Source organism: Trichoderma camerunense (assembly GCF_050948025.1).
Source record: "Trichoderma camerunense strain CBS 138272 chromosome Unknown V8C40scaffold_7, whole genome shotgun sequence".
Classification (NCBI taxonomy): Eukaryota; Fungi; Ascomycota; class Sordariomycetes; order Hypocreales; family Hypocreaceae; genus Trichoderma; species Trichoderma camerunense.
Window position 1 is genome coordinate 1776026 of NW_028145363.1, and position 23568 is coordinate 1799593.

The window sequence follows — 23568 nt, forward strand, 5'->3', positions numbered from 1 at the left end:
GATCGCTGAGGAGGGGTCGGGTGAGGGGGGCAAGGGGCTAGGCAAGCACCCGCTTACCAACATGCAGCACCAGGGCTGGCAAAAAACACCCCACCCCCTGCCTCATGCCAAGTTGATCAATCCAATTTTCACCTTGCTCTAGATGGTGTATCTTACACGTCAACATTCAAGTGCAGTTGAACTCCTGCTCAATATATTTGCAAAATTCGGAAATGGACTCAAAAACGATATGGACTAGTGCTAAAGTCGATGGGCCAATTCTTCAGCGACTAAATATTTTTCCAAGCTCGACCTCTGCTCTAGTATATCGTGGAATATCATCAAGCATCGAGTAAGCCACGTCTGTATACCAAGTGTAAACTTAACAGCGGCTGCATTTGCTGACGAATATTGAGTGTAATCATCCTTCCCGATTCCGAATTAAAGAAGAAAAAGCAAAATCAGATAGCTTCATTGCTTGAAGTTTTGCGCAATACTGTCCCTCATGCGCGTGTCTTTCAGTTTTCCCAAATTTTTAGGCATCAGGCAGAGTCAGTTTGGCACTCTTTGGTTGAGGCTGGTGATGAGCTAGTCAACGCCTTGGAGGAAACATTGGATTATGTGGTAGGCGTTATCCATGATCCTAAGCATCTACGAAGTGGTTCGGCACTTATGTTTGAATAGACAACAATTCGCCCCCTAGTATTTGTCGCATATGGGTTGGGTGGAATTGTATTAAAAAGGGTATGTTGACCAGTGGAGACCCTTGAAGGTCTTTGACCCTTACTGCCAAAAGAATCTTATCGAAAAAAACTATGAAGAGATTCTAAAAAGAAATCATAGGCGCTCCATACGATGGAATTAAAAGACACTTCGATATCTACGAAGATCTGTTTAGCGCATCAAGGAATTGTGTTTCTGGGAGTACCTCAACTAACGGAACATCGCCGAGATTTATGGTCCAATTTGAACACAATTTTAGAGGTTTACGGACGGTTCAACAATTCCTATCTAAGCTCAAAACAGGAATTCCTTCCTTTAATTGCCGACGTATCAATGAAATTCTGCGGATTAGGCTCTAGCAGCAGGATTCTAACCGTGTATGAGAGCAAACCGACGAAAGTCAGGGCTTTTCCACCTAAAAAGTCACTGGTATGTAAGGAGATGTCAATCTGCCTGTTGTGCAAAGGTCTAAGTTGAAGTGTATAGTTGTTAGGAGCCGGTTTGGCCGTGCTCAACATAAGAGACGAAACCTCATTTTGCTCGCCAACAGATTTCCATGGGATATCTCAATTTCCTCATGGCCATGATTTATGCAATGAGATCTCAAGGTTAATACATATATGTGCTTCTATCCAAATCCGATCGCAGCCGAATTCAGGTACAATCATAATGACAGGTATGGATTCTCATCCCGATTTGGAAATTACTAAACTTTATTTGTATCTAACAGTTGAGTTTCTCAAAGTGCCAAATCAAATAGATTTATTTGGCCGCTCAGGTTCTTATTGGGCCAGCACAGAGTCCTATACAGAGTCCGCAGTTGGAGGTGAGCTGTCTATCTCCCTTCAATGTCTCTCCAATACTTTGTCTTACGTTTGCATTTTTCTTTTCCTTTTTGCAACGAACAAACACATTTTCGCTCACATTTTTTCAGAATTCACTCCATCTAGATCATCTGATCCTAATGCTCAGGCTTCGGGATCCTCCGAAAGTTGGGAACTGGTAGTTGCTGAGAAAAGAATTCCGAAAATGCCCTGCTATGTTCGGAAGGCTATTGACAAAAATCGCAACTTTGTGGGTCGATCAGCCATTATTAAAGAGATTGATCAAGCGCTGCTTCCCAATGGCGCCAACCTTTCTTCTGGACTGCGTTCTTTTTCGCTTTGCGGCTTTGGCGGCCTTGGCAAAACCCAGATCGCCACATACTACGCTTATGCAAGGGAATCAGACTTTGACGCGATATTTTGGGTCCAGGCTGATGAACTCATGAAGTTAAACAAGAGCTTTGAAGATATTGCCAAGGCCCTTGATCTCGTCGAAGAAGGCGACCAAGGAAACAAAGCTATCAGCCGAGACAAGGTCCTGGAATGGTTTTGCGACCCACGGAAGAGAGCAATGCGAAAAGCGGCATCACTAACCGATTTGGATTCCACACCGGCGAAGTGGCTCCTTATATTTGATAACGCTGATGATATTAGCATTCTACGAGAATTTTGGCCTATCGGCTCCAGTGGTTCCATCCTTATAACGTCCCGGGATCCCACAGCCAAATCGGACTTAGCAGACCAGGGAATTGATCTTCCTCCAATGTCAAGTGACGAGTGTGCTGCACTCTTACAGAGCCTTGTGGGTGAGGCTCCGAGCGCAACACCTTCGCATGCTTCTCTATCCCTGGCGAATAGGATTGGTAACGTTCCCCTGGCTATTTCACAAATTGCGACCAGAATTCGTCGTAACGCAATGACTATTGAGGAATTTCTTAACCGGCATGGCAACAACTCACTTCTATCAGAGCTCAACAAAGTACAAAGTCTGCCACCACAAGAACAATACAGACATACCCTGGCCACTGTTTGGGGTTTTGAGAATTTTAGCGCCAAAGTACAGGGCTTGATTAACACGATGGTTTTCATGGATCCTGATAATATAGCTGAATTTATTCTACAACAGGACTCTATGGATAAAGGGAGTATTTCTTACCCCAAGCCTGGAGACGAGTATGACAGAGCATGGGAAGAGTTTTATAGGACGTCGCTTGTCAAAAGAAAGAAGGAAACCAAAATCTTGAGTTTGCATCGAGAGATTCAGGAGGTTGCAAAGAGTAGAATGACCGATGATCAACAGCAGAAGTATTACGAACACACCATAGACATTTTGTCTCGCGCCTGGACTTACTCGGATGAACCATTTACCAGGGAAAACTTCAAACAAAGTGCTTGTGACGACGTCTTACCACACATTCAGAGCATTTTTAGAGTTTACGAGTCGCCACTCACTAACTTTGTTATATCCACTCCAAGTGCTAAGAAGCTTGTAAAGCTACTGCAGGAAGCTGGGTGGTTAGTTCTAAGCGCTCAGGAAAATCGCGAGACCTTGATGATCGAACTGACATATATCAGGTATCTAGTGCAGAGTGCGCAATATGATCCGGTTCTACCCATGTTTAATCTTGCCATGTCAATTTCTCAATCTCATGGAGATATCATGAAAGATCTTTTAGCGGATACGGCTTTCTCTCTCGCACGATATGGCGAGGAAACGAATATGGACCCTCACAAAGTGTTCGAGTATTGTGATTTATACCATCGCTTAAGCAAAGAGCTAAATGATGGTTCAACAGCACGTGTTCAGAATCTTGCCACTTCTCATACCAGCTTAGCTCAAGCCTATCTTCTTTTAGACAGGTATGAGAAGGCTGCTGAGCATTGTATAAAATGCATTGCTATAGAAGATGACTACCCTGATCACAAGTCTGGTGCGTGGATGTCTCAGTTCGCACACATCTATCTAGCTTGGGCCGAGCATGGCATGGGGAACTATGCGAAGGCTATTGCGCTTACAAGCAAGGTAATTGAGTTTAGAATGCGCACGTTTGGCCCCGACGACACAGAGTCTATAAAGTAAGGCACCTCAAAATATTCGGAAGTGGCGAAAGCTGATGATAATAGGCTGGGTCTGGCGCTTCATTGCTTTGCAAATGCATGTCAGAATCTAGGGCTTCATCGAGACAGTCAAGAGGCCTATAGAAAGGCACTAGCAAATTTTAGGGCCTGTCTCGGTCCGAACTCCTTTCGTGTTGGGCAAATGAAGTTGAAGCTAGCAGAGCAGCTTGGCAATCACAAAGGCTTTGGGCAGCTAGCAGAGTAAGTTGATGCTGTTCTCCACTATTGAAGTTTGATTCACATATGACCAAAAGAATTGTAATCAACAACTGGCTGACTGTTTTTTCCAGGAGCTTCTTTAATGAAGCCATCAAGATTTTTTCGGCAACATCGTACTATAGTCCAGAGCTAGCGAGAGCTTTGTATAAGAGGTATCAGTTTTCTGTGTCTCTAAACACAGGCTCTCCGAACGATACTACACCGGTCCTTGAAAATCTGATTTATAAAGAGGCAGCAGAGACTTACCACAGGCTTTGTCCTCAAGCTGACAAGACAACACTCCTAAACGCGCTGGATTTCGATTCGTTTGTTAGATTTTGGTCACGATGAATACCTACCATTTAGGAAAAGGTTGTTAGCTGCTTGGGTTTACATTAAAAATGGTTTGGAAAATATAATAGAAGCATTGCCTTAGTTCTTTTTGATGCTATTTGCTGACAAGCGTCACTGTGTAGCTCTGGAAAGTGAGTGAATGTTGTCGCAGGAGCCGCGGGGGATACGGCAACACAATAAATCCTAGGCTTGTAGACTAATGTCACGAGGCCTTATTTCTTGTATAATTGGGAATAGAGAATATAATGCCTAGTTTGCTTGTCGATTCTACGAAGAGGAACAGGAAGAAGAATCGGCTATCTGACCCCACGGTTAATCTTAAGAAAGCATGTTTAGAATCCAGTTTAGGGACCCGGGTCTTTCTCTGAACGCCTTATAGCATTTTTAGTCATATCTCAAGAATTAAATTTCTTTCAGTCAACATCCTCTACTGGGCCACCCTTCCTATCTCATATCCTCGTCTTTTGGACTACACGATGCTGATTATGGTCAACCATCAGTCCGAGGTGTTAGACCCTTTAGATTCCCACAATTGACCGTTATAATTACCTAAGAAGAAAAGAGTTGCAATTGACAATGCTTTCATGCCAGTCTCCATTGTGGGATGGATCAGTGGTGCATTAACAGGTGAATGTTCGATGGGAATCTCCTCAAGGAAGCGGTCTGTCTGATGCGCTCTGTCAAGTTGGCCAGGATCTACACGCCCAAGGAACCAGAATAGATATGGGGCCTTGACCGCACTCGCTAAAATTGAAAAGTCTTCGCAAGGATGACTAGGCACGTCTTCGAGCACATTTTCCACCCCGAAAAATTCTTTAAATGCAGCGCCGACTTTCTCTGTCAATTGCTGATCATTACTCGTCAAAGGAGCCCGGATACTGGATGTAATTTCGGGTTTCTTCTTTGCTCCCGACAAGGTGGCTTCCTCATTAACAATATCGTTGATGCCTTGTAGCAACTTAATTCGCAGATTGGGGTCGTATGCTTTAACATCCAACACAATATCAGCATGTTCAACCCATGGCAGACCAGGCTGCCCAGCATGAATCTGTTCCGGGAAAATCGATACATAGCCATCTTCGCTAAGAACACGTTCCAGGTCTTGAAAACGAAGTATGATCTTGCTGGCCACGCTGATAATATCAACAGTCACTTGAGGGTTGGCAGTGTGCCCCTTGCTGGCAAAGAGGCGGATACAAACCGTATCAGCAGATACAAGCACAGGCCCGCTTTTGAGACTGACTGAACCGCTGTGAATCGGTATTAAATGTTGCGCCATAACAATGTCTGGGGTAGGAATCTTGTCGTAGAGACCGTCATCGACCATGGCCTGGGCCCCCCCGGTGTTCTCTTCGTTAGGTTGAAATAACATAACAAGCGTCCCAGACCACTCAGCTCGTGCGTTGACAAGTAATTTAGCAGCTGCCATGAGGCATGCCATGTGCATATCGTGTCCGCACGCATGCATGACAGGCCCTTCCCGACCCCACGAGTCCGTCATATGCTCTCTGCTCGAATAGGAAACCCCTGTTTCCTCTTCTATGGGCAATGCATCGAGCTCTGCTCTCAGTATCACAACCTTTCCTGAGCCATTGTTTAGGACGCCAACAACGCCGTAGCCTCCAATAGTCTCGTGAACTTGGATATCCGGGCTGAGATGACGTAGATGATCCGCGATAACGGAGGATGTTCTGGCTTCAAAGCATGATAATTCAGGGTATTGATGAACGTCTTTATACAGCGAATCGAACGGAGCCAGATCCGGCGCAAAGCGGCGTACAATGTCTGCAACGTTCATGGGGACATAGTATTCTATAAGTTGTTAGATCTTACTCGCCTGCTAATGAAACAATTGTGGCGAAAAATACAACACACTAAAGTGGGGAGGGGGAATAGGAGTTTGTTGAGAGCTGCCGATAATCCCCGCAAAAAAATGAGACTGATACTACGAAGTGGCTTAGCCGAAATGGCATGAACATACTTTTTGCAATCATTTCGTTATAAGTAACTTGATAGTTGCCTTTGATGTGCTTCGGAAATTCCATATCTTATACTGAATGCTAACTGGCTACCTTTGCACTTGAACAAATAGTTGTTGAACTTTAACGTTGATATTTCAAGCGGGCGGCAGATGATTAGTGTATCGCTGGAGGGTGCTATTTAAGGTGAAAATCGTGATTGCAGAGAATAAATATTGGGTACAGGTTACCCGTGGGATTACCCTTAGAAAAATTAGCTAGCGGGCCCTCTCATGCTGAAAGCTAAAGCGAGCTATTAGCCAGCTGCGCTTCTTTATATGTAATTGAGTTAATTCCAATCACATCGTAACAAACCTCGGGTTCCAATTTTGCAAGAGAATACGATGGTGGGTGGCTCTTACTGTTTGCAGAAGCTCTGTTCGGCTACGACAATATCTTTCCAGAGTATTTCTTATTTCTAACTCAACCTTTTGGACTTATGGGCAACACTCTTCTACTTCCACTTAGTTTAACTCACAAAAGTTTTTGAACAATCTACAATACTACACGAATTCGATCATGGCGTCTCCTGCATCATCTGTCGAGGATTTCATGTCTCACTTTTCGGAAACTACAAGGAGCCTATGCCCAACAGTCTCAACCAAAGACGCTCAAGGGCGAGCCCAGCCGTGGAAGAATATCGTCCCCGAAAGTTACTGGGCCGAGCCACATACTTCTAAGAAGTTCGAAAATGAAGAGACTCGGGCAAACATCCGACTCTTCCAGGAGATTGACTCCATCAGCCGCTAGTTGTATAAACTTGTTGTAAGTGTAACTTAAGAAGTACAGCCATAATCAACTTGCGCTAACAGAATACTTAGTCGGTATTCTGGAGGATTATTTAATAATACAGCCTCGGCAATTATTTCGTATAGACTCTCGCATAGAATACAAAGGAAGTTAAAGGAGCCGTGATGGTAGTATAGAGAATATCTTGAATAAATTCCATTCTCTTTATTTCCTGAAAAGTCAAAAGTATAGTGACAATACTGGTTGGTTCCCTTGTTGGGGGCAAATACAAGTGATATGAATGAATGTCCGTTCAGTTTAAATATGAGCAATCCTATTTTGACCATAACGTATTCCTATTTTCACTGTAGTGACCCGTGCTACTGAAATTAATGTACACACACCATTGCTTCTAAAGAACCACACCTAATTACAGTGCGATGCCCTAGCTCATCACGATGTAAGTCAAGACGAAGGCATCTCCAATACAGCTTGCAGCAATTGCTGCTGCATGCTGCCAAAGACAAAGCCAATGACAATGCCAAAGCCAATGCCAAAGACAAAGTCGTTGCAGTTATCAGCTTTAGCTTTGTTTTAGTCTTGCCATCGTTAACGGCTTTATCTCGCCAGTGTGTATTACTGTATTTCAGTGGGCGGGCGTGGCAATTGCGATAACGGCGGGGGGGGGAAAGCGTAGCTGATGACGCGGAGACTTACGGTGAAAATAGGAATACGTCACGGTGAAAATAGAATTGCTCTTGAATATTTCAAATTTATTGAAAAACAATTGTAAAGTTATCTCAAGCAACACTCTTGTTTCATCATCAAATTTTTGATGTTTCAGTAAAGGCCATGACACGAACTTCAATACTTTCACGGGGGTTCTCAAGAAAATCTTGTCCGAAGTAAGAGGCCGCACCATGGGGTGGGAATTCTGTTCAACTAGAAAATGGATGTGAGAAACTTTTTCCATGGTATAATGGGACGTGAGAACCTGACCAGCGGTTTCGGATCCATTTTTCTCCTCCCAGGATGTAAAGATCGCAACATCCTCCGGGCCCTGGTCAGACATGTAGAACCACTTGTGGTATGGTTTATATTTCAGGTAGAAATTTCGTTCCACCTTGTCTGGCAATACCTTCTCGACTTCGAGTAAATCGTCCTGCAGAACTGTACGTCGATCTGAAATAACCAACGGAGCGTTTTTGACTATATTCAGAGGCCGCCACGAGCTACAAATCGTTAGTATATGAGAATCCAAGCTCCGGCGAATCTTATAGGTGAGGAAGTTTTACTTGACAATTTTGGCTTTCCACTGCCCACTTTTCACAGCTTGAAATTCTTCTGGTAGAAGATGCATCTGCAGTCTTTCTAATCCTCCTTGATGGGAAAAGTCTTATGGCTCGCTGTTAGTATGTTTCTGCACCAAGCTCTGGGTTCGTTTTACCGCAGTGTATATCCAGCCCTGGAGCCAAGGCTTGAAGACGAATGTCGTAAGTGTCATCTCGAATTGGAAGAACGCTTGGTGGTGCGCCGCTACGGCGAAACTGTCCAATAGAAACTATGTTAAGCATATCTTGACATCAAGACTCTTGCAGTTAATCAACCTACACGCCAGTCACAGCAGAGAACTTTATCAGCCCCCAATTCATTTTTGACCAAATCGAGTGTCTCTTCCAAATATGCAAGGACGACAGGTTGTCCATTGACTGAGCTCCCAGCACGCTCAAAGTGCTCAGCAGTAAGTGGGCAGTTTGACTTGTGGCGAATGAACTTGAAACCTGCGGTGTCCAAAGAGAGAACCTCTGATGTCGTACGTACATCTTGGATATCAATATTATTGACGGTCATGTATTGACAGTTTGTTATGCGGGATGATGTGCTATCGGGAAAGCCAAATAACTCGTAAGGTACTTCAGATTTGTAGATATCCAAAGGCTTTACAAAGCTTAGTGGCGTCATCATCTTGAATCAGATTGATATAATGTTGCTTGAAAGGAGTTAGCTTGTAGAGAAATTTCACAATTCTTCTATTCTTTGTGGTATTTCTTTCTCAAACTTTGGAAAAAATTCTTCGATTAATGTGCAGCAGTCACATTTATAAAGGTGTGAAGAAGGACAGTTCAGACTAACAACCCCTTACAAACGTATTAATGAGGTATGCAGCTAAGGATGCATTGTCCTTGGAGCCTAAAGCGGTATCATTGGATATTTGCTCGCCGCCTAAGCATACTTGTATATTTGTCAACCTCTTTATGCGACCTTATCGAACCAATTGCGACACCGTCTTGCCACTACATGCAGAAATTGAGTAATAGGAAGCAGGGTCGCTCAGTTATCGCACGGGTAATTTTGGCTGTAAATTATGACTGATGGGTCACAAGACGTCTAAAAGCCAAGAGACACGTCACTTGTACTACCACACCGGTTGAGGGGTAGCTGTTAGCTATAGACGGATTTATAAAGTACTCAAACAAAAGTAAACGATAGCAGCACACACCTGACCGAAATTCCTTGTGGCACAAGCAGGTCTTACAAGATAAGGATGTTAGGTTAATGAAAGCTGTTATGGTATAATCCTATCTATTTTTAGATTTTAATATAGGGACTCGGTTTGTTATTAAGTCCTGTTATTGATTTCTATCCCAAAACACACTCTACTGATCCATATTATCATAACGCCAACTGACACTATTGTGCAATAGTTTCGTTTTGTGTTCTTTGTACTACGTCTGCAGTCCACTTTCTGCTTTCCCTGAGTGAGCGTGATTGTTTCAGTATTTCTTACAGATATGAGACTGAGTTATCAAAGTAATTACCTTACGAAATCCGACGCCGTTGCCGGAAAATTGCTAGTTCTTCAAGAAGGCCTTCCAATCCTTAGAGCAGAGACATGTGAGAACTAGGAGTATGGCAGGTAAGAATAAGAAATAAAGCTTTTGTCAAGTATAACGAGCCACATCGTGAATGCGCGGTGGCTGAAGCTATATACATCTTTTGTATGTTCATGAAGGAGCATTGTTTTTAATCAGAGGATAAATAGAGGACGCAAATTTCGTCCTTCTCATTTTTACTTTAGATAAGAGATAAAAATTAACATTTGTTCTCGTAAACTAGAATGGAAGGTTCATAAACAATCACCGGGATGCTGGAGATAATAAGCATTGGTCGATCCTCAATGTCAGATCTTTGGGTATTTTGACTAATTATGGGCCATATCAGGCAGTGGATGACATCCAAGGCCATGTTTGTCAACCAGCGTAATGGTCTGAGCAAAAGAGGTAAGAAAGGAGAGGGAGATAAAGAAAGACATAGAGAAAAGCATTTATAGCCTATTAGTGTAGTTCGGTTATCAAGCATAACAAGATGTACAGTACTATACAGGTTTAAATCTTCACCTTCCACTCTACATCCTCCCAGCCCGGTCGCCGCCTCATCTTAACGTTATCTAACCCGATTGGCTTCTTCGCTCCTGCATTCAACGCATAATTCTGCGTAACAAACCCATTCTCGGCTTCACAGTCTAGAGCCATGATAACCAGAGCGCCAGAAGCAAGGATCTCCATCTTGGCGAGATGGCGACCAGGACACAAGTGAGCCCCACCGCCGTATGGTACAAATCCCTGAGTCTTGACTTTGCCTTTACTGTCGGTTGCAATGCCGCCTGGTAGAAACTTTTGAGGTCCAAAAGTTTCAGCATCTCCACCCCAAAACGTATCCCGGTTATGCAGGAGGAATGTAGGTATAGACACTCTCCAACCCTTTTTAAATAAAACCTCACGTCCAGTATCTGGGTCGGTGAGTACAACGTCTTCGAGAACCGCTCGATTACAAGTCGGTGTAGAACCAATGCGGAGAGCCTCCTGATAACAAGCGTGGAGTAATGGGCATTCAGCCTCGGCGCGTCCAATATCAAGCTCCGCTTGGCGACCGTCGGGAGTTTCTTTGACAGTCAGAACGGATTCAAGCTCTTTACGGAGGGCTTGTAACAAATTCGAATTGGCAAGAATATTTTGTATCATCGCAACAGCTGTGGGAACAGTGTTGACTGTAGCAACTGATACATTAAACACTTCGATACGAGAGTAGTCCTCGATGGTGACATCCATCTTGCGTGCCGTGGCAATGCCTAGTTTCACAGCATCGCTGGCGAAACTTTCATTTCCACTTTGAAAGAATTGTTCGAAAGCCTTGGAGATTTTGTTGAGAGTACGGACACCAGTGGGTGCGATGAGATTGGGGAGGAAGCCCCAGCTCATCCGTAGTTGGTTCTCATCAAAAGTCCTGTAATTATATATCCATGAGTAATAGACCACCTGAGAGAGCTTTGGAATCTCTTACCAGATATCTTCAATAATGCTTTTATCGAGAGCCACTGGACTTTTTGGCCCGTATAAGCCATTAGCTGTGCCCAGCGTAATGACATCCCGTAGCCATTGGTAAAAGTCTCTTGTTGTCCATTCTGCATCAAACGCGTTCACAGCTTCTGCTACTACATCTGAGCACATCTGGCCAGGAAGGTTAACACCCGGACCAGGGGCGAGTGCGTGACTGAACTCTTCACGTCGTTCTCTTAGCGCTGGGGAACCGTTGTAAAAGCCAGTGTGGTCGATACCAAAATGATGGCCTGCATCCTTGCTTAGACCCAACATCTTAGGCGCCACATATGCGATTAGAGGCTCCATAGACATTGATTTGGACTTCAGAGCGGCATGGGACAGTCCTGGCGTTGTGACGACATACGTTTTGTGGCCCATGACACTGAGTGTGTAGGCGGGCCATGATGTGTGATGCCTTGTCAATTCAGTATACAAAAACATCCATATTCAAGAGATATCAGTTGTTCTTACCTCATACGGTCCATATAACTGACTCCATATCTATAAAACCCCACGAAATGACCAATAAGTGGTATAGATGGTTTCACAATAGGTGGCTCTCTAGGATCGTGCCCCGAGACGTCAAAATAGTGCCAGAGAGCTAGAAGGGCACAGAAACCGAGACCAACATATACAGATGAGTGCCTGGTAACCTCCCCGGTGAGGTTGTCAAGGGGTAAGGAGGAAGAGGTGTGAATATCCATTGTTGGTAGCTGTGATACTCCCTCTTTGTGAGAGACCACTAATGGTATGGCTCACACTCAATATGGTCTCGCTATGTGAGTGCATGAATGACGACGCCAGATCCCACTTATGTATTTTCTTTTGAGATGTGTGTTAGAAGATGTAGGGAAGTAATCATATGTACGGTAAGCTCTAGGGATATTAGCACAAACTGAATACTTACCTGCAGGAAGCTCCTTGTCGACTACGTCGCTTATCGTCAATCTTACGAGTGCTTAGAAGAGGTATGTTTCATCCTTGGTCCGACGTGGGCTTGCCCATAATATGCTCCTACATCGGGTAGTGTGCAACGGGCGCGCGATTTTGGATCCACGAACCAGTAGGATATGTTACTTCAGCCAATCATTTGCAATACCGTTTCTTGGGCAGACCCTCTAAAAATAGGCCACGACGGCGTTCTCCTCGATAATACTGACTGATTAAAGTTCTTTATGCATCTCTTCTATCCTCTATTTGGTTAATGATCAGCGAGATCTTTTAATGCAACATAGGATCTCACAGTTCGTACGGGATTACGCAGGAGGGACAGGGAAACATGCCTGTCTTCATGTTAGACCTACGGCGGTGTAAATTGGAGATTGCTTGCGCTAAATTAAGGCTCGGTTATAGCAATAAACTGTGGATGATCGAGGCCTGTGCCTGGTGGCTGTGGCAGGTCCACAAAAAGTAATCAAGCAACACCAATTGCCCAAAAGACATATGGACTGGGGCGTCATCACAGACCCCATCGTGACTCTAGTGTTTACTCGCGAATCCATCAGGATTGTGTGATCTATCAGATTTATTGAGGGAAATTAGTCTTGGAAGGGACGTGTTTAGCAGCAATAAACTTGGTGCGTGTCATCATGCCCTGGTGGCTGATTCTATGCTATACACACCCCATCAGCACCAGCACGAACCTAACCAGCTCACAATTGTGAGTCTGCCAGCAGTTTGAGACTTCAAGATATGAACAATTTAATGGGGGTGTTGGGGCTCAAGCCCAAGGCGGAATTCACTCTATGCTTGCCGATTTGACACTGGAGAGCAGGAGTCACCCACACTTGACGATATTTCGTGTCGTGTGTCTTTTATGCTCGTTATAAGTTCTCATTTTTCAGGCATTCGTTCACATACTGTCTCATTAATATTCCATATTCCATACTCTTGAATATTAGCAGAGATGGGTGTCCAGTCACTGCTTGCACTGGCCGTTGCGATTGGCGTCACCTCGTATCTCAAGCTCCATGGCGCCTCATACACTGCAATTCTACTCGGCCTTCTAGCATCTACAGTAGCCCAGCTAGCTATATCATTGGCATTCTCAAGTTTAATCTACCGGTGGTTCATATCGCCAACGAAAAGTCTGCCCCATCCTAGGGTATGAGATCCGAACACTATGACACTCTCGGGTATGAAATATGGCTCACTTTTGCTAGGATACTCCCTTTATCTTGGGCAACTTGATCCCATTTCTGAGCGAGCCATGGGGATTTCCACTGGTACGCTGGCAGCGTACGGTGCCAACCACTACTAGTGGCTTTTATCGCGTGTTTCTGGGCCCATTTGACTATCTCATTCCCAAGAGTTCACAAGCAGTGACGGCGGTCATGACCCAGCCGTATTTGTTTCATAAACCTGCTGCCGTTCGAGATGGACTTGTTGAGAGCTTAGGGGTTGGCCTCGTTGCTGCTGAGGGCTCTGTCCATAAAGTACGTGGTCTCAACTTGCATCTCAGACTGTCATCATCGACTCTAACTTTCCTCAAAGCGACAAAAAAAACTCCTTACGCCTATATTTGGGATGAGTCGTAACAGACGTCTTGTTCCTCAGATGTGGGCGAAAGCCCTTATCCTAGCAGACAAGATACAAGAGCTTGTTACCAAATTTGATGGCAACTCGGACATACTTTTTATGCATCCCCTGACCATGGCAGCGACTCTGGATGTCATTGGTGTAACCACTCTTGGTGTTGACTTCGACTCCGTGACACGGCCTGATCAGCCCATCTTAAAAGCATATCAGCGAGTCTTTCCATCATTTGAGAACCAAAGCGCGACCGAGAAATTTTTCGGCGCGACTCTTCCCGCAATAATTTCACCGCATCTGCTCTTCAAATTGCCATTGAAACCAATCCAGGATTTCCACCAGGGCATGACCTTCTTACAAGATTTCTGCTTAGCTCAAATTAGGCAGAAAAAGCAAGAGATTGAGGATGATAAAAATGACAATATAGATGTACGGGAGAAAGGTACGCTAATAACCCAGTCAACGGCACGCACTCTTGCTCCAAAACCACTCCTAATTTGTGACAGATATTCTCTCTGCTATTATTGCTTCTGGCCTTGAAGATGAAAGCGAGATTCTTAGCCACATTTTGACAATTCTCGCTGCCGGACATGAATCTACAGCCATAACGTTGGCGTGGGCCATCTTCAAACTTGCGCAGCACCCCATTGTCCAAGATAAGCTGCGGGCCGAACTGCAAGCAGCAGCAAGAAACATGAAAGGAAAAGAGATGTCACTTGACGAGATCAACTCTCTAACGTATCTGCGATGCTTCCTGATGGAGGTCTTTAGACTTTATCCAGCGTTTCCAGCAATGATGAGAGAAGCAGGCAACGGAACTCTGGTCGGCAATCTCCATATCCCAAAGGGAAAACAAATCATGGTCAGTCCGTATGCCGTCAATCGATCACAGGAGCTGTGGGGAGACGATGCAGACGAGTTCAGAGTCGAACGCTGGGAGGAGTCTTATAGTGGCGGAGCCAAGAGCTCTCAGGCCTTTTTGACATTTTCCAGCGGCCCACGTATCTGCATTGGCAAAGACTTTGCCACACTGAGCCTAAAAGTGTTCTTGGCGGTTTTGGTGTCAAGGTTCCGATTTGAAGAGGCAATTCCCGGTTGGCACCCCATCATTCAAAAAGGAACGAGCCTTAAGCCTCAAGGGCTAAAGGTGAAAGTGACGCTGCTATAACGGACGTATTGTAGTAAATAATGTATTTTATTAAGAATAATTTGTTACATTTACATGTTCCAAATCACTAGCAGAATGGCAAAATTGTGTTTAGGCAATGGTAGATTTTCCTGTAAATAGCTAAACCATAATGAAGGACCAGTCTGTGGACATTGCGTTTATTCTCGCATCTATTCGACCGCTCTTGTCTTCGGAATCAACCCAACCTTGGTACCGGATCCATTCAACAAAACAATAGACCATTTTTCTACCCAAGGTTCCTCACTCCGCTTCTCTACCTGCTGGAATTCTTGTAACATTCGGCTCAATATGTATATCATCTCTGCATATGCATATGTCTGGCCCATACAAACCCTCGGGCCAGCGCTAAATGGCAAAAACTCCCAGTGTGGGTTCAGACTATCCCACCGCTCTGGTCGGAATTCCTGCGCATCGGGCCCAAATACATCTTCACGACGTTGGAGGCTGAATGTGGAACAGCTTATGACAGTTCCTTTGGGAACGAGAACAGGAGATCGACCATCGTGGCCTCCACCACGAGGGAGTATAGTTGTGCGATTTGCAGCACGGAAGAGTCCTGGAACAGGCGGATATAATCTCATAGCTATAAAATAGCAGTGTTGGTCAGCATGCCTATCAGATAATAACTCTTACGAGATTATACTTACTCTCATCGATTACCTGTCGCAAGTATTTTAATCCCCTAAGGTCGTCATATGTTGGCTTTCGTTGTTCAAGGTATTCTATTTCTCCTTGAAGTTTCTGCCAAATATCTGGTCGCCTTGCCAAGATGAAAAACAGATTACTCATTACGCTCGCTGCTGTATCCCGTCCAGCGAGAAGCAAGCCCAAAACCTCAAACCGAATTTTCACGAGGTCATCCGTGCTGTCCAGAATGCTATCCAAGAATGAGCTGGGCGATTCGCGATCTGTTCGTGTTTTCCGTTTCAAGTACGCCTCTTTAATAATATCGTCCACGAAGTCATGTAAGATCTTGCATGTAGCATTCATCTCGGTATCCCGGTAAAAAAGCAGGAGAGGGCCTAGAGCGGCACGCCGGTTGACCAAGTTACCAACGTTCTCAAAAGCTTCAACGACCTTGTGTAGATGGGATCCTGGTTGACAATTCAAAGTGGACACCTTTTTATCTAGAAGAAGCTCAACAACATTGTCAAATGTAAGCCGGAAGAATAATTGCTGTAGATCTACTGTGGAACCATCCTTGGGGAGGCATGTAAGTAAGTTTTGTATGTGACCTTCCAGCTTGCTGAGATCTTCTACTTGGCCTTTGCCAAGATGTGGGCGAACCAGTGCCTAAAGAACATGTATGAGAAACGAAACCTCTTCTAGGTAAAATTGAGGGGGGCTGTTTCGAACCCTTGAATGCTTCCATAAAGCTCCATCCGTGGTCAACATACTATCTCCTATGAAAGGTCCAAAAAGGCCTTTCTTGCCACTGTCAAAGTCACTGAATTGGCTGGACAACAAAGCCTTGACGTTTTCCGGATCTATTGTGCTAATGAAAAACTGCCCCATGACAACTCCAGAAAAAGTATCGCCAAACAGTTGAAAGCGATTCTGTGCTTCCTGCAAAGATCGGCCCTCCCGAGCTAGAGCAACTTCTTGCCGATATAGACCATAGCCAATGAGCCTTTCTCTCTGTGGTATACGCTGGCAAGATTGGCATCCATTTTTCTTGGCGAATTTGCGCTGCTCGAGTGACACGATTAATCTCTGGACAGCCCAATAAGCCAATCCCAAGAGCAACAAATAGTAGTAGTAATACATCATGGTAGTATAATATGCCGCGACAACACTGCTAAAGGGGAAAAGAATATCAAGAAATAACCGGTAAGAATGGATGTATGCGTGCCAATATTAGCCTCGTAAACGTCCCACGGCTCTCTGTGCTGGCCCTTTGAATCAGACAGTTTGGGGACTGCCGCCAACAGGTTTGCAGGCGTGTGTTTCACCCCACTAACATGATGTGTGCCGGTTTTGACCGACTCACTCCCCGCCATCATCAATTACACACCCTCAGCACTGTAATTTTAGTGTGATGGAGGCAGTGGGACTCCGCCAAAGTTCATTCACTCAAGAACAATTGTCCCGCAAGCGCGCCTGATAGTGCGGAAACCGTGGACGGGTCAGTGGAGAGCCAAGATAGCCTCGAGGCAGCGCGCGCACACTGCTTATTGTGTACCAAAACAGTTTCACGGCATGAAATTACGTTGTTAGTGTCTCCATTCTCATTATGTTGGTAATCCATAGGCGTCAATGGCAGGGCTGAGCCGTCTGTTGTATTTTTGGTAACATTCCTTCAGCCAGTAGGCTAATCCAGTCTCCTTTTGGAGACAGTTGTATTTTGTTATTCTGCGTTTCTTTTACGCAACGGGTGCCTTGCTTTGACTCTTCATATCTCTTTTGACTTATACAACTCCCTATTACCCTGTGAAAACTTCCATATTGAGTCTCTTTTGCCTTTGGTCGACCCAACACAGATATTCGGCATGAGCTCTCTTCCTCCTCCACCTGCAGGTATCGATCCAAATCTCTGGAACCAAATTCTTCATATACGTACTGGATGTTTTCCACAACTTCTTCCTCAGATAAAGAATGATTATGGATATTGGCCAAGTCTCGGGGCTGGCATCGCCTTTGATGTCCTCTTTGGATTGGCTTTGATCGGTCATGTTATTCAGGCGATCCGTTTCAGACGCTGGACGTCTATTCTTTTCGCCATTGGAGCTCTCAGTACACTTTCCCTTCTCTCTTACCTCCTATTATGCAATTTGGTTGCGATGCTAACTAGTATATCATTTATAGCCGAAGCGATAGGTTGGGCTGGCCGAACATGGAACGCCAAGTGCCCCTACAATCACGATGCATTTTTGATGCAAATCACTACTCTCATTATTGCGCCAACTTTTTTTGCAGCCGGCCTTTATGTCCTCCTTGGCACTCTAATAAATGAACTTGGCCCGCAAACAAGCAGCCTCTCACCCAGCTACTATGCTATAATATTTTGCACATGCGACGTCATCTCTCTTGTCGTGCAAGCCGTTGGTGGGGCTTTGGCAGCCAGAGCTACTGTTGAGGTCAACGGCGACTCATCAACTGGAACTCACATTATGGTTGCCGGGATCGCATTCCAATTGTTTACAATGAGCGTCTTTGCTCTACTCGTCGTTGACTTCCTCCGTCGGGCTAGGGGCCTAGTGATAAAGAGACCTATAAAGCTCGTTCTTATAGGGCTCTTCGTGGCGTTTTTGATGATATACATCCGGTCCATCTACCGCACGATCGAATTGGCTGAGGGGTGGACAGGGTTCTTGATTACCCACGAGGGGTACTTTATTGCACTCGACGCGACTCTCATGGTGATCACTGTGACTGTCTTCCTGTTATTGGACCCAGCTGTGCTACTGCGCGAGGAATCTGTTTCGTGGGAGGCAGGCGATAGAAAGGTTCATGAACAAAAGCATTTGCTTTCGTGGTTTCAAGTTGCAAAACGAACATAGTGGCCGTCACAAATTTTATATCTAGTGATAGGTAGGTAATTTTAGTATGCACTCTCTTATAGTATTAAGTATGTAGATAGGTACATTTAAGGACCCCCGTCTCCAAAATACAGCTGGCTGCGTTAGCACCTAAGCTCTTTTCTTCTGAAATGTCACAAAGCGACACATCATACGAGTTTCTCTAGCAATCCAATCAGAACACACTCAAACATTTATACTAATTAAAGATAATACATATATTTCCTACTCATGAATGCTACCTATGGTCGCAAATGTTAAACAACACCCGTCCAGCGGCCATTCTCATCATATAGATCCACCATGTGCAAAGAGTCGAAACTGAGGCGGCTGACGAGTAAATTTCTCTCAGGTCCACTGACAGCCGAATAGTCGTTTTTCACGGAGCTGGTTTCTGTAGAGGGCACCATGACCGACAGTGCAACATCTCCAACACCACTGCCATTATCATTATCACTACCACCATCGTTCTTCTGTTCGCTGCTGTTCGTACGGTTGTTCAGTATTGGCCAGGGCAGAGCCAGTGCAAACAACAGCGCCAACCCTGCCCATGCTAACGAAGGCGCCAGACCTATTCTGATAGCCTTGCTGTAGGCCTTAGCGACTGCAACTTTTGCTGCAGGAGATAAATGGCTATTTATTCCACTGCCTTCTTTGAGGGATGAAACCTCATCAGGTGTAAGCGAGAGGCCAACGAGGTTATGGGTCAAGGTAGTGGTGAAAGCAACCGCAGATATTTGAACGGCCACAGCCCTGTAGATGGTCAGCAATGCAGTGTATAATCAGTACACAAGCAAAGAGCTAGATACTCACGCCCCAATCTGCTGTAGCATGCGAGAATATCCTAGCGCGGTTGCCAGCTGATGTTTATCAAGAACTGCTCTTGGATAAATAATTTCTGCCAGCCAGGCCATTCCCATTCCAAAGCCGGCCACTATTTCATAGCCAACCACCTCTGCAACTGAAAAGTTGGACTTCATAGCAATAAATAGGACATTCGAGACCAAGAAGATGACGGTTCCACAAATTGCTAGAGGATTAAAATAGGTAATTTTGGTAGATATAATGGAGAAGGCGAAAGTACTGATGGCGAGCGTGCCTGCGAGAGGGAACGAGAGGAATCCACTGGTACGTGGATCAAGATCTTTGATAACCTGGGGACGCAAATGCATCAATATTGCGGTACAAGATTGCAAAGAGAAATGCACATACCTGGAAAAGGAATGGAAGGAATAGTATAATCACGGATACCGATGACAAAGCGCAGAAAAAGATGCCTGTAGTGGTCCACACGCTTCTGTTGAAAAGAATGGCGCGTTCGAATATTGCCTCCTTTGCTATCCTTTGGTGTAGCAACAGCAATACAAGTGATACGCCGAACACAACAAACATGACTACACTCCGAGGGTTTTTCCACCCGTATGTCTGCCCAAAGTCGAGAGCCAAGATCAGAGGTACAAGGGTCAAAGCAAGTAAACTTGTGCCAAGCCAGTCAAGCAGCTTCAGTTTCTCCCAAAACTTCAAGCCATACTTTTCTCCTCTGAGGTCGGGACCGCCCGTGTAAGTTACTCCGATAACCAGTAGTAGGACGAGACCTATTATGGGGAGGTTAATCCAGAATAGCCAGTGCCATCCAAGATGAGATTGTGTGATAGCGCCACCAATAATAGGTCCTATCACCACGCTTGATCCGAGGATAAGAGAGAAAGCGCCCATTGATACGTTTTGCTCTTTTTCTGCTGGCATCAAAGCCAGCATACGAAAGCCCCCTACGCTCAACCCTACAGCCCCCAGCCCCGAGAGAGCTCGACCGCAGATGAAAGATGGCGAACTCTCAGATACAGCACAAACGATAGAGCCAACTAAATCATGAATGTCAGCGTGCATGATGGAACATTGTGAGTTTAAGGAGCGTTACGGATAAAGAGTAGTACCGAGCTAAGGTACACCGAGCTGAATGAACATATCGAATACAGCCTATTGCAAACCGGTTGCAGAACACACTGCGGAATAAGGTATGCGGAAGTGTAGGCACCGATATCGTGCAGAGAAGAGAATTGAGCAACGATTGTGGGTAATGCTGGCTCTACAAACTAGATATCAGTGTAAAGTTGAGATACAAGACAAGATCCTTTACTTACCAATGATGGATTGATCTATGCCGACCTATCGAGGCAATCAATGAGCTGCGTCCCAAGCGATTAAACAAACCAGGGCAATGACGAACCATGAACCCCGCAAGAGCAAGAGCGAAGGTGATTGTGCCCTTTCTCCAAGGTGCCAGTGGAATGTCCAAGTCTTCGGTAGGCTCTCCTTTGTTGACAAGGTCTTTAAGCGCCCACAGCCTGCGTATAGTAAGTGGCCTTTGCCCACTGTGTTCTCCACCACCAAGCAATCGCCGGCCTAATCCAGGGGCATCATCAGAATTCATTGCTACCAGGAAAAGCTAGCCCAGTGTCTTGAATTCGGCTACGGGTCTCGACCACGATAGAGATCACAGCCAGGGGACGGGGGAGAAAGGGGTTTGAGGGGTAAAGGAAGCCCCTTTTGCGAGAAACAGTCTGGTACACTGTCGAACACAGATCGCAAGAGTGAGACTAATGCCCATAATACGTCGCCAGCATAATGGCGTCAGTGCTGCTGCTGGTCGACAAGTAAGCTTCAGGGGATCTGTAAATAATACACCAACGCTCGTGCCAGAAAGAGTACGCGAGTTACCCGGTGCAGCCGTGGCAACTGGGTACTGTCAGATCCCGACCCAGCCACATTCGAAATAGCAATTCTCCAGTGCAACGACATCTACCAATTCAGCAGTCTACTTTTGCCCGAATCGGAGGAGCAAGTTTGCCCAGCTAGGCTATAGGAGCCTCGCCACCGAGCGCGGCCGCTATCCAACGGTCACAATGCCTTTCTTATTCATTGCCGTGGGGCTACTTTTCCTGTAAGCCTTAAGAGGTTCTCAGCTTGGCAACAGCGCGCTGACGGCATTAGAACGTATGCATTAAACGAGGTTCAGTAGCAGCTTTCCAGAACACTTGTCAGCAATCGGGATCTACCGTCGAGTTTCTCACAGGACCAGGTTCCAGACTTTCGCCTTCGTATAGGGCTAGCCAATCAAGCCCAACGCTCGGACTGACCCCTGAAACCTTTTACTTCAAACTAGTGCGCAGCCCAAACATCCTACAAACCTAGGTAAAGCCGATGGTAGATCTGTGCTCCCTTAGTGTGTTGATACGATAAAGCTTGTGAAATCTGTACTATGACTGGTCACATTATATCCAGTCTCAGCAATAATACGAGATTCCTTTGGGATGAAAACGAGTGTTTCTGGTCCTTGTTTCAAGGTTTCTCTCATCCTACCAGTTGATGCATAGCAGTTCCCAACCTGGGCATCACTGGATTATCGACACCTCAACGGTTTACATCTGCACGCCTCATTACCTCTCATACCTCGCCAGACGTATGGGAGAGATTGGTTAACCCTTGGTCGTATTGTGACGCTTATCATATATCTCTACATCTCAACAAATTACTTACAGGATGGATTTGCGAGGAACAAATGGGACTTAGTAGGATACACATGATAAGTTCATACAAATCACTACTTTAGAAACGGATCACGACCCATGCTCAATGTATATATAAGATACAAGACGAATCCATTCTATTCACAAGTCCACGTGTTTCTGGACTTCTAGTATATCATAACGAATCTTCAGCCCCTCGTTCCAAGCATTTGCAGCAATTCTAGCGACCCTTCTTCCCAAAAATTGAACATCGCCTGACTTCCAAATGACTCCCAGTACAGTAATAAACCACGTCGCAGCTAGGAGTTTTATGGCCACAAAGCGCCACCTCGGGAGCCACCATGCAGTTGAGGCCACCTTCGCCATGTGCGCTTTGGTTTCATCCGACTCCTTTGGGTCTTCATATGTAGTGTTGCGGTACCACTCGTCAAAGTTGTAGAACCACATTAGCCATTTCCACTGCATGCCACACTCGACCAAAACCCATCCAAGCGGGAGATAGCCCCAGTGTCCAAAATAGGCGAAAACCTCGTCGAACCAGACTAATAGATAGGTAGTGCAATAAAAAGTGCTGGCAATGGTGGATAAAGCTAATACGGGGAGAAGCAACGTGAAATAGAGATACGCGTTACTAGTGCTGGATCTGAACCACGTCTTTCTGAACTGGTACAGAAATACCAGTGTGGTAGTTGTAGCGCCTGAGATTGTTGCCCCAAAAAACACAAACTGGATGAGTAACCGACATAATAGTGCATCTGAAGAGGCAAATGATGAGAAGCAGAGACGAATCCATAGTAGTAAGGCTGGACCCATGATATGATGCAATGTAGCAGCCTTGTCATTCCTTGTAACGGTAAGATCAATGATATAGGCTCCAGTCAAAATAGCGCTGGGAAACAACCGTCAGTCGTTGTCCAAAAAAAGATTTTCGCGCCCTACATACCACGATAGCAGAGAATTTGCTGTATCACTCGCTGTCCATGTCTCCATAGGGGAGAATCCATTCAGTACAAGTGGCAGAGTGAGGTAGAACAAAACGATTCGGGATGGTATAACGCCCACTTCAACGGCCAATCTGCTCTTGACTGCTTCATCAAGCTTAGACCACTCTGATATCGACCGCTCAAAGTATTTCCTTGCACTGGTGCGCACCACAGACGTAATAAGGCCTACCACGCTGATGACCCCAAGGTCATAGACCCAAGTTGTCGTTGCGGTCATGACTGAGAATTATGAGGATGAATGGTAGGTAACGCAAGAAAAATATAAATGGAACAAGGTATTCATTCAGAAGTTAAATCATGTATATTCAACCATCACTCACAGCGTTTTATGTAGATGGTTTATCACAAGGCATGACTAGCTGGCCTTTACATCTACGGGTATCTGATATAAGAAATGCCTTAATACATTACTACTCTACGTATGGGGTAAGGGGGGAACATTGATGCTACGACTATTTTTGCTAGATTAGTGATTA

At 45.2% G+C, this 23568-nt stretch overlaps 9 protein-coding genes across 9 annotated transcripts; 3 read left to right on the plus strand and 6 right to left on the minus strand.

Moving 5' to 3' along the window:
• The first annotated feature begins 131 nt into the window (after positions 1-131).
• On the plus strand, positions 132-4571 carry V8C40DRAFT_243423 (tetratricopeptide repeat protein). Its single transcript, XM_083215431.1, has 10 exons — positions 132-331; positions 396-603; positions 664-723; positions 823-1131; positions 1189-1378; positions 1448-1528; positions 1637-3041; positions 3102-3602; positions 3651-3845; positions 3935-4571. Exons 1-10 carry the CDS (start codon positions 213-215, stop codon positions 4191-4193), a joined length of 3327 nt encoding a protein of 1108 aa, XP_083074553.1. The 5' UTR covers positions 132-212; the 3' UTR covers positions 4194-4571.
• Positions 4449-6027, minus strand: V8C40DRAFT_243424 (uncharacterized protein). Its single transcript, XM_083215432.1, has one exon. It carries the CDS (start codon positions 5992-5994, stop codon positions 4693-4695), a length of 1302 nt encoding a protein of 433 aa, XP_083074554.1. The 5' UTR covers positions 5995-6027; the 3' UTR covers positions 4449-4692.
• A 1740-nt stretch (positions 6028-7767) lies between these two features.
• Positions 7768-8908, minus strand: V8C40DRAFT_274522 (uncharacterized protein; the record flags this gene model as incomplete). Its single annotated transcript, XM_083220615.1, has 5 exons — positions 7768-7877; positions 7943-8175; positions 8239-8338; positions 8391-8490; positions 8555-8908. 5 exons carry the CDS (start codon positions 8906-8908, stop codon positions 7768-7770), a joined length of 897 nt encoding a protein of 298 aa, XP_083074555.1.
• Positions 8909-10329: 1421 nt separating this feature from the next.
• On the minus strand, positions 10330-12567 carry V8C40DRAFT_286942 (cytochrome P450; the record flags this gene model as incomplete). Its single annotated transcript, XM_083222607.1, has 3 exons — positions 11794-12567; positions 11285-11737; positions 10330-11227 (listed from the first exon to the last, which is right to left on the minus strand). The coding sequence occupies exons 1-3, from the start codon at positions 12024-12026 to the stop codon at positions 10330-10332; spliced, it is 1584 nt and encodes a 527-aa protein (XP_083074556.1). The 5' UTR covers positions 12027-12567.
• A 661-nt stretch (positions 12568-13228) lies between these two features.
• Positions 13229-15022, plus strand: V8C40DRAFT_265222 (cytochrome P450; the record flags this gene model as incomplete). Its single annotated transcript, XM_083219633.1, has 4 exons — positions 13229-13426; positions 13485-13757; positions 13816-14296; positions 14361-15022. The coding sequence occupies 4 exons, from the start codon at positions 13229-13231 to the stop codon at positions 15020-15022; spliced, it is 1614 nt and encodes a 537-aa protein (XP_083074557.1).
• A 136-nt stretch (positions 15023-15158) lies between these two features.
• On the minus strand, positions 15159-16940 carry V8C40DRAFT_286952 (cytochrome P450). Its single transcript, XM_083222608.1, has 3 exons — positions 16400-16940; positions 15691-16336; positions 15159-15626 (listed from the first exon to the last, which is right to left on the minus strand). The coding sequence occupies exons 1-3, from the start codon at positions 16811-16813 to the stop codon at positions 15193-15195; spliced, it is 1494 nt and encodes a 497-aa protein (XP_083074558.1). The 5' UTR covers positions 16814-16940; the 3' UTR covers positions 15159-15192.
• Positions 16941-17532: 592 nt separating this feature from the next.
• On the plus strand, positions 17533-18543 carry V8C40DRAFT_286954 (RTA1 domain-containing protein; the record flags this gene model as incomplete). Its single annotated transcript, XM_083222609.1, has 2 exons — positions 17533-17776; positions 17849-18543. The coding sequence occupies 2 exons, from the start codon at positions 17533-17535 to the stop codon at positions 18541-18543; spliced, it is 939 nt and encodes a 312-aa protein (XP_083074559.1).
• Positions 18544-18808: 265 nt separating this feature from the next.
• Positions 18809-20992, minus strand: V8C40DRAFT_286955 (major facilitator superfamily domain-containing protein; the record flags this gene model as incomplete). The annotated part of the gene is made up of 5 exons (XM_083222610.1): positions 18809-19314; positions 19375-19715; positions 19774-20423; positions 20703-20727; positions 20789-20992. 5 exons carry the CDS (start codon positions 20990-20992, stop codon positions 18819-18821), a joined length of 1716 nt encoding a protein of 571 aa, XP_083074560.1. The 3' UTR covers positions 18809-18818.
• A 1237-nt stretch (positions 20993-22229) lies between these two features.
• Positions 22230-23309, minus strand: V8C40DRAFT_274527 (uncharacterized protein; the record flags this gene model as incomplete). The annotated part of the gene is made up of 2 exons (XM_083220616.1): positions 22230-22977; positions 23032-23309. The coding sequence occupies 2 exons, from the start codon at positions 23307-23309 to the stop codon at positions 22230-22232; spliced, it is 1026 nt and encodes a 341-aa protein (XP_083074561.1).
• Between the last annotated feature and the right edge of the window lie 259 nt (positions 23310-23568).

What these genes read in the sequence shown, in the direction of transcription:
- V8C40DRAFT_243423 (XM_083215431.1), top strand. Translation starts at nt 213, where the DNA reads ATGGACTCAAAAACGATATGGACTAGTGCTAAAGTCGATGGGCCAATT. An exon ending in AGGTACAATCATAATGACAG is followed by an intron (nt 1,379 to 1,447) that starts GTATGGATTCTC and finishes AGTTTCTCAAAG; the next exon opens with TGCCAAATCAAATAGATTTA. An exon ending in TACAGAGTCCGCAGTTGGAG is followed by an intron (nt 1,529 to 1,636) that starts GTGAGCTGTCTA and finishes ACATTTTTTCAG; the next exon opens with AATTCACTCCATCTAGATCA.
- V8C40DRAFT_243424 (XM_083215432.1), bottom strand. Translation starts at nt 5,994, where the DNA reads ATGAACGTTGCAGACATTGTACGCCGCTTTGCGCCGGATCTGGCTCCG.
- V8C40DRAFT_286952 (XM_083222608.1), bottom strand. Translation starts at nt 16,813, where the DNA reads ATGATGTATTACTACTACTATTTGTTGCTCTTGGGATTGGCTTATTGG. An exon ending in CTTTATGGAAGCATTCAAGG is followed by an intron (nt 16,337 to 16,399) that starts GTTCGAAACAGC and finishes CATGTTCTTTAG; the next exon opens with GCACTGGTTCGCCCACATCT. An exon ending in GCGACAGGTAATCGATGAGA is followed by an intron (nt 15,627 to 15,690) that starts GTAAGTATAATC and finishes GCTATTTTATAG; the next exon opens with CTATGAGATTATATCCGCCT.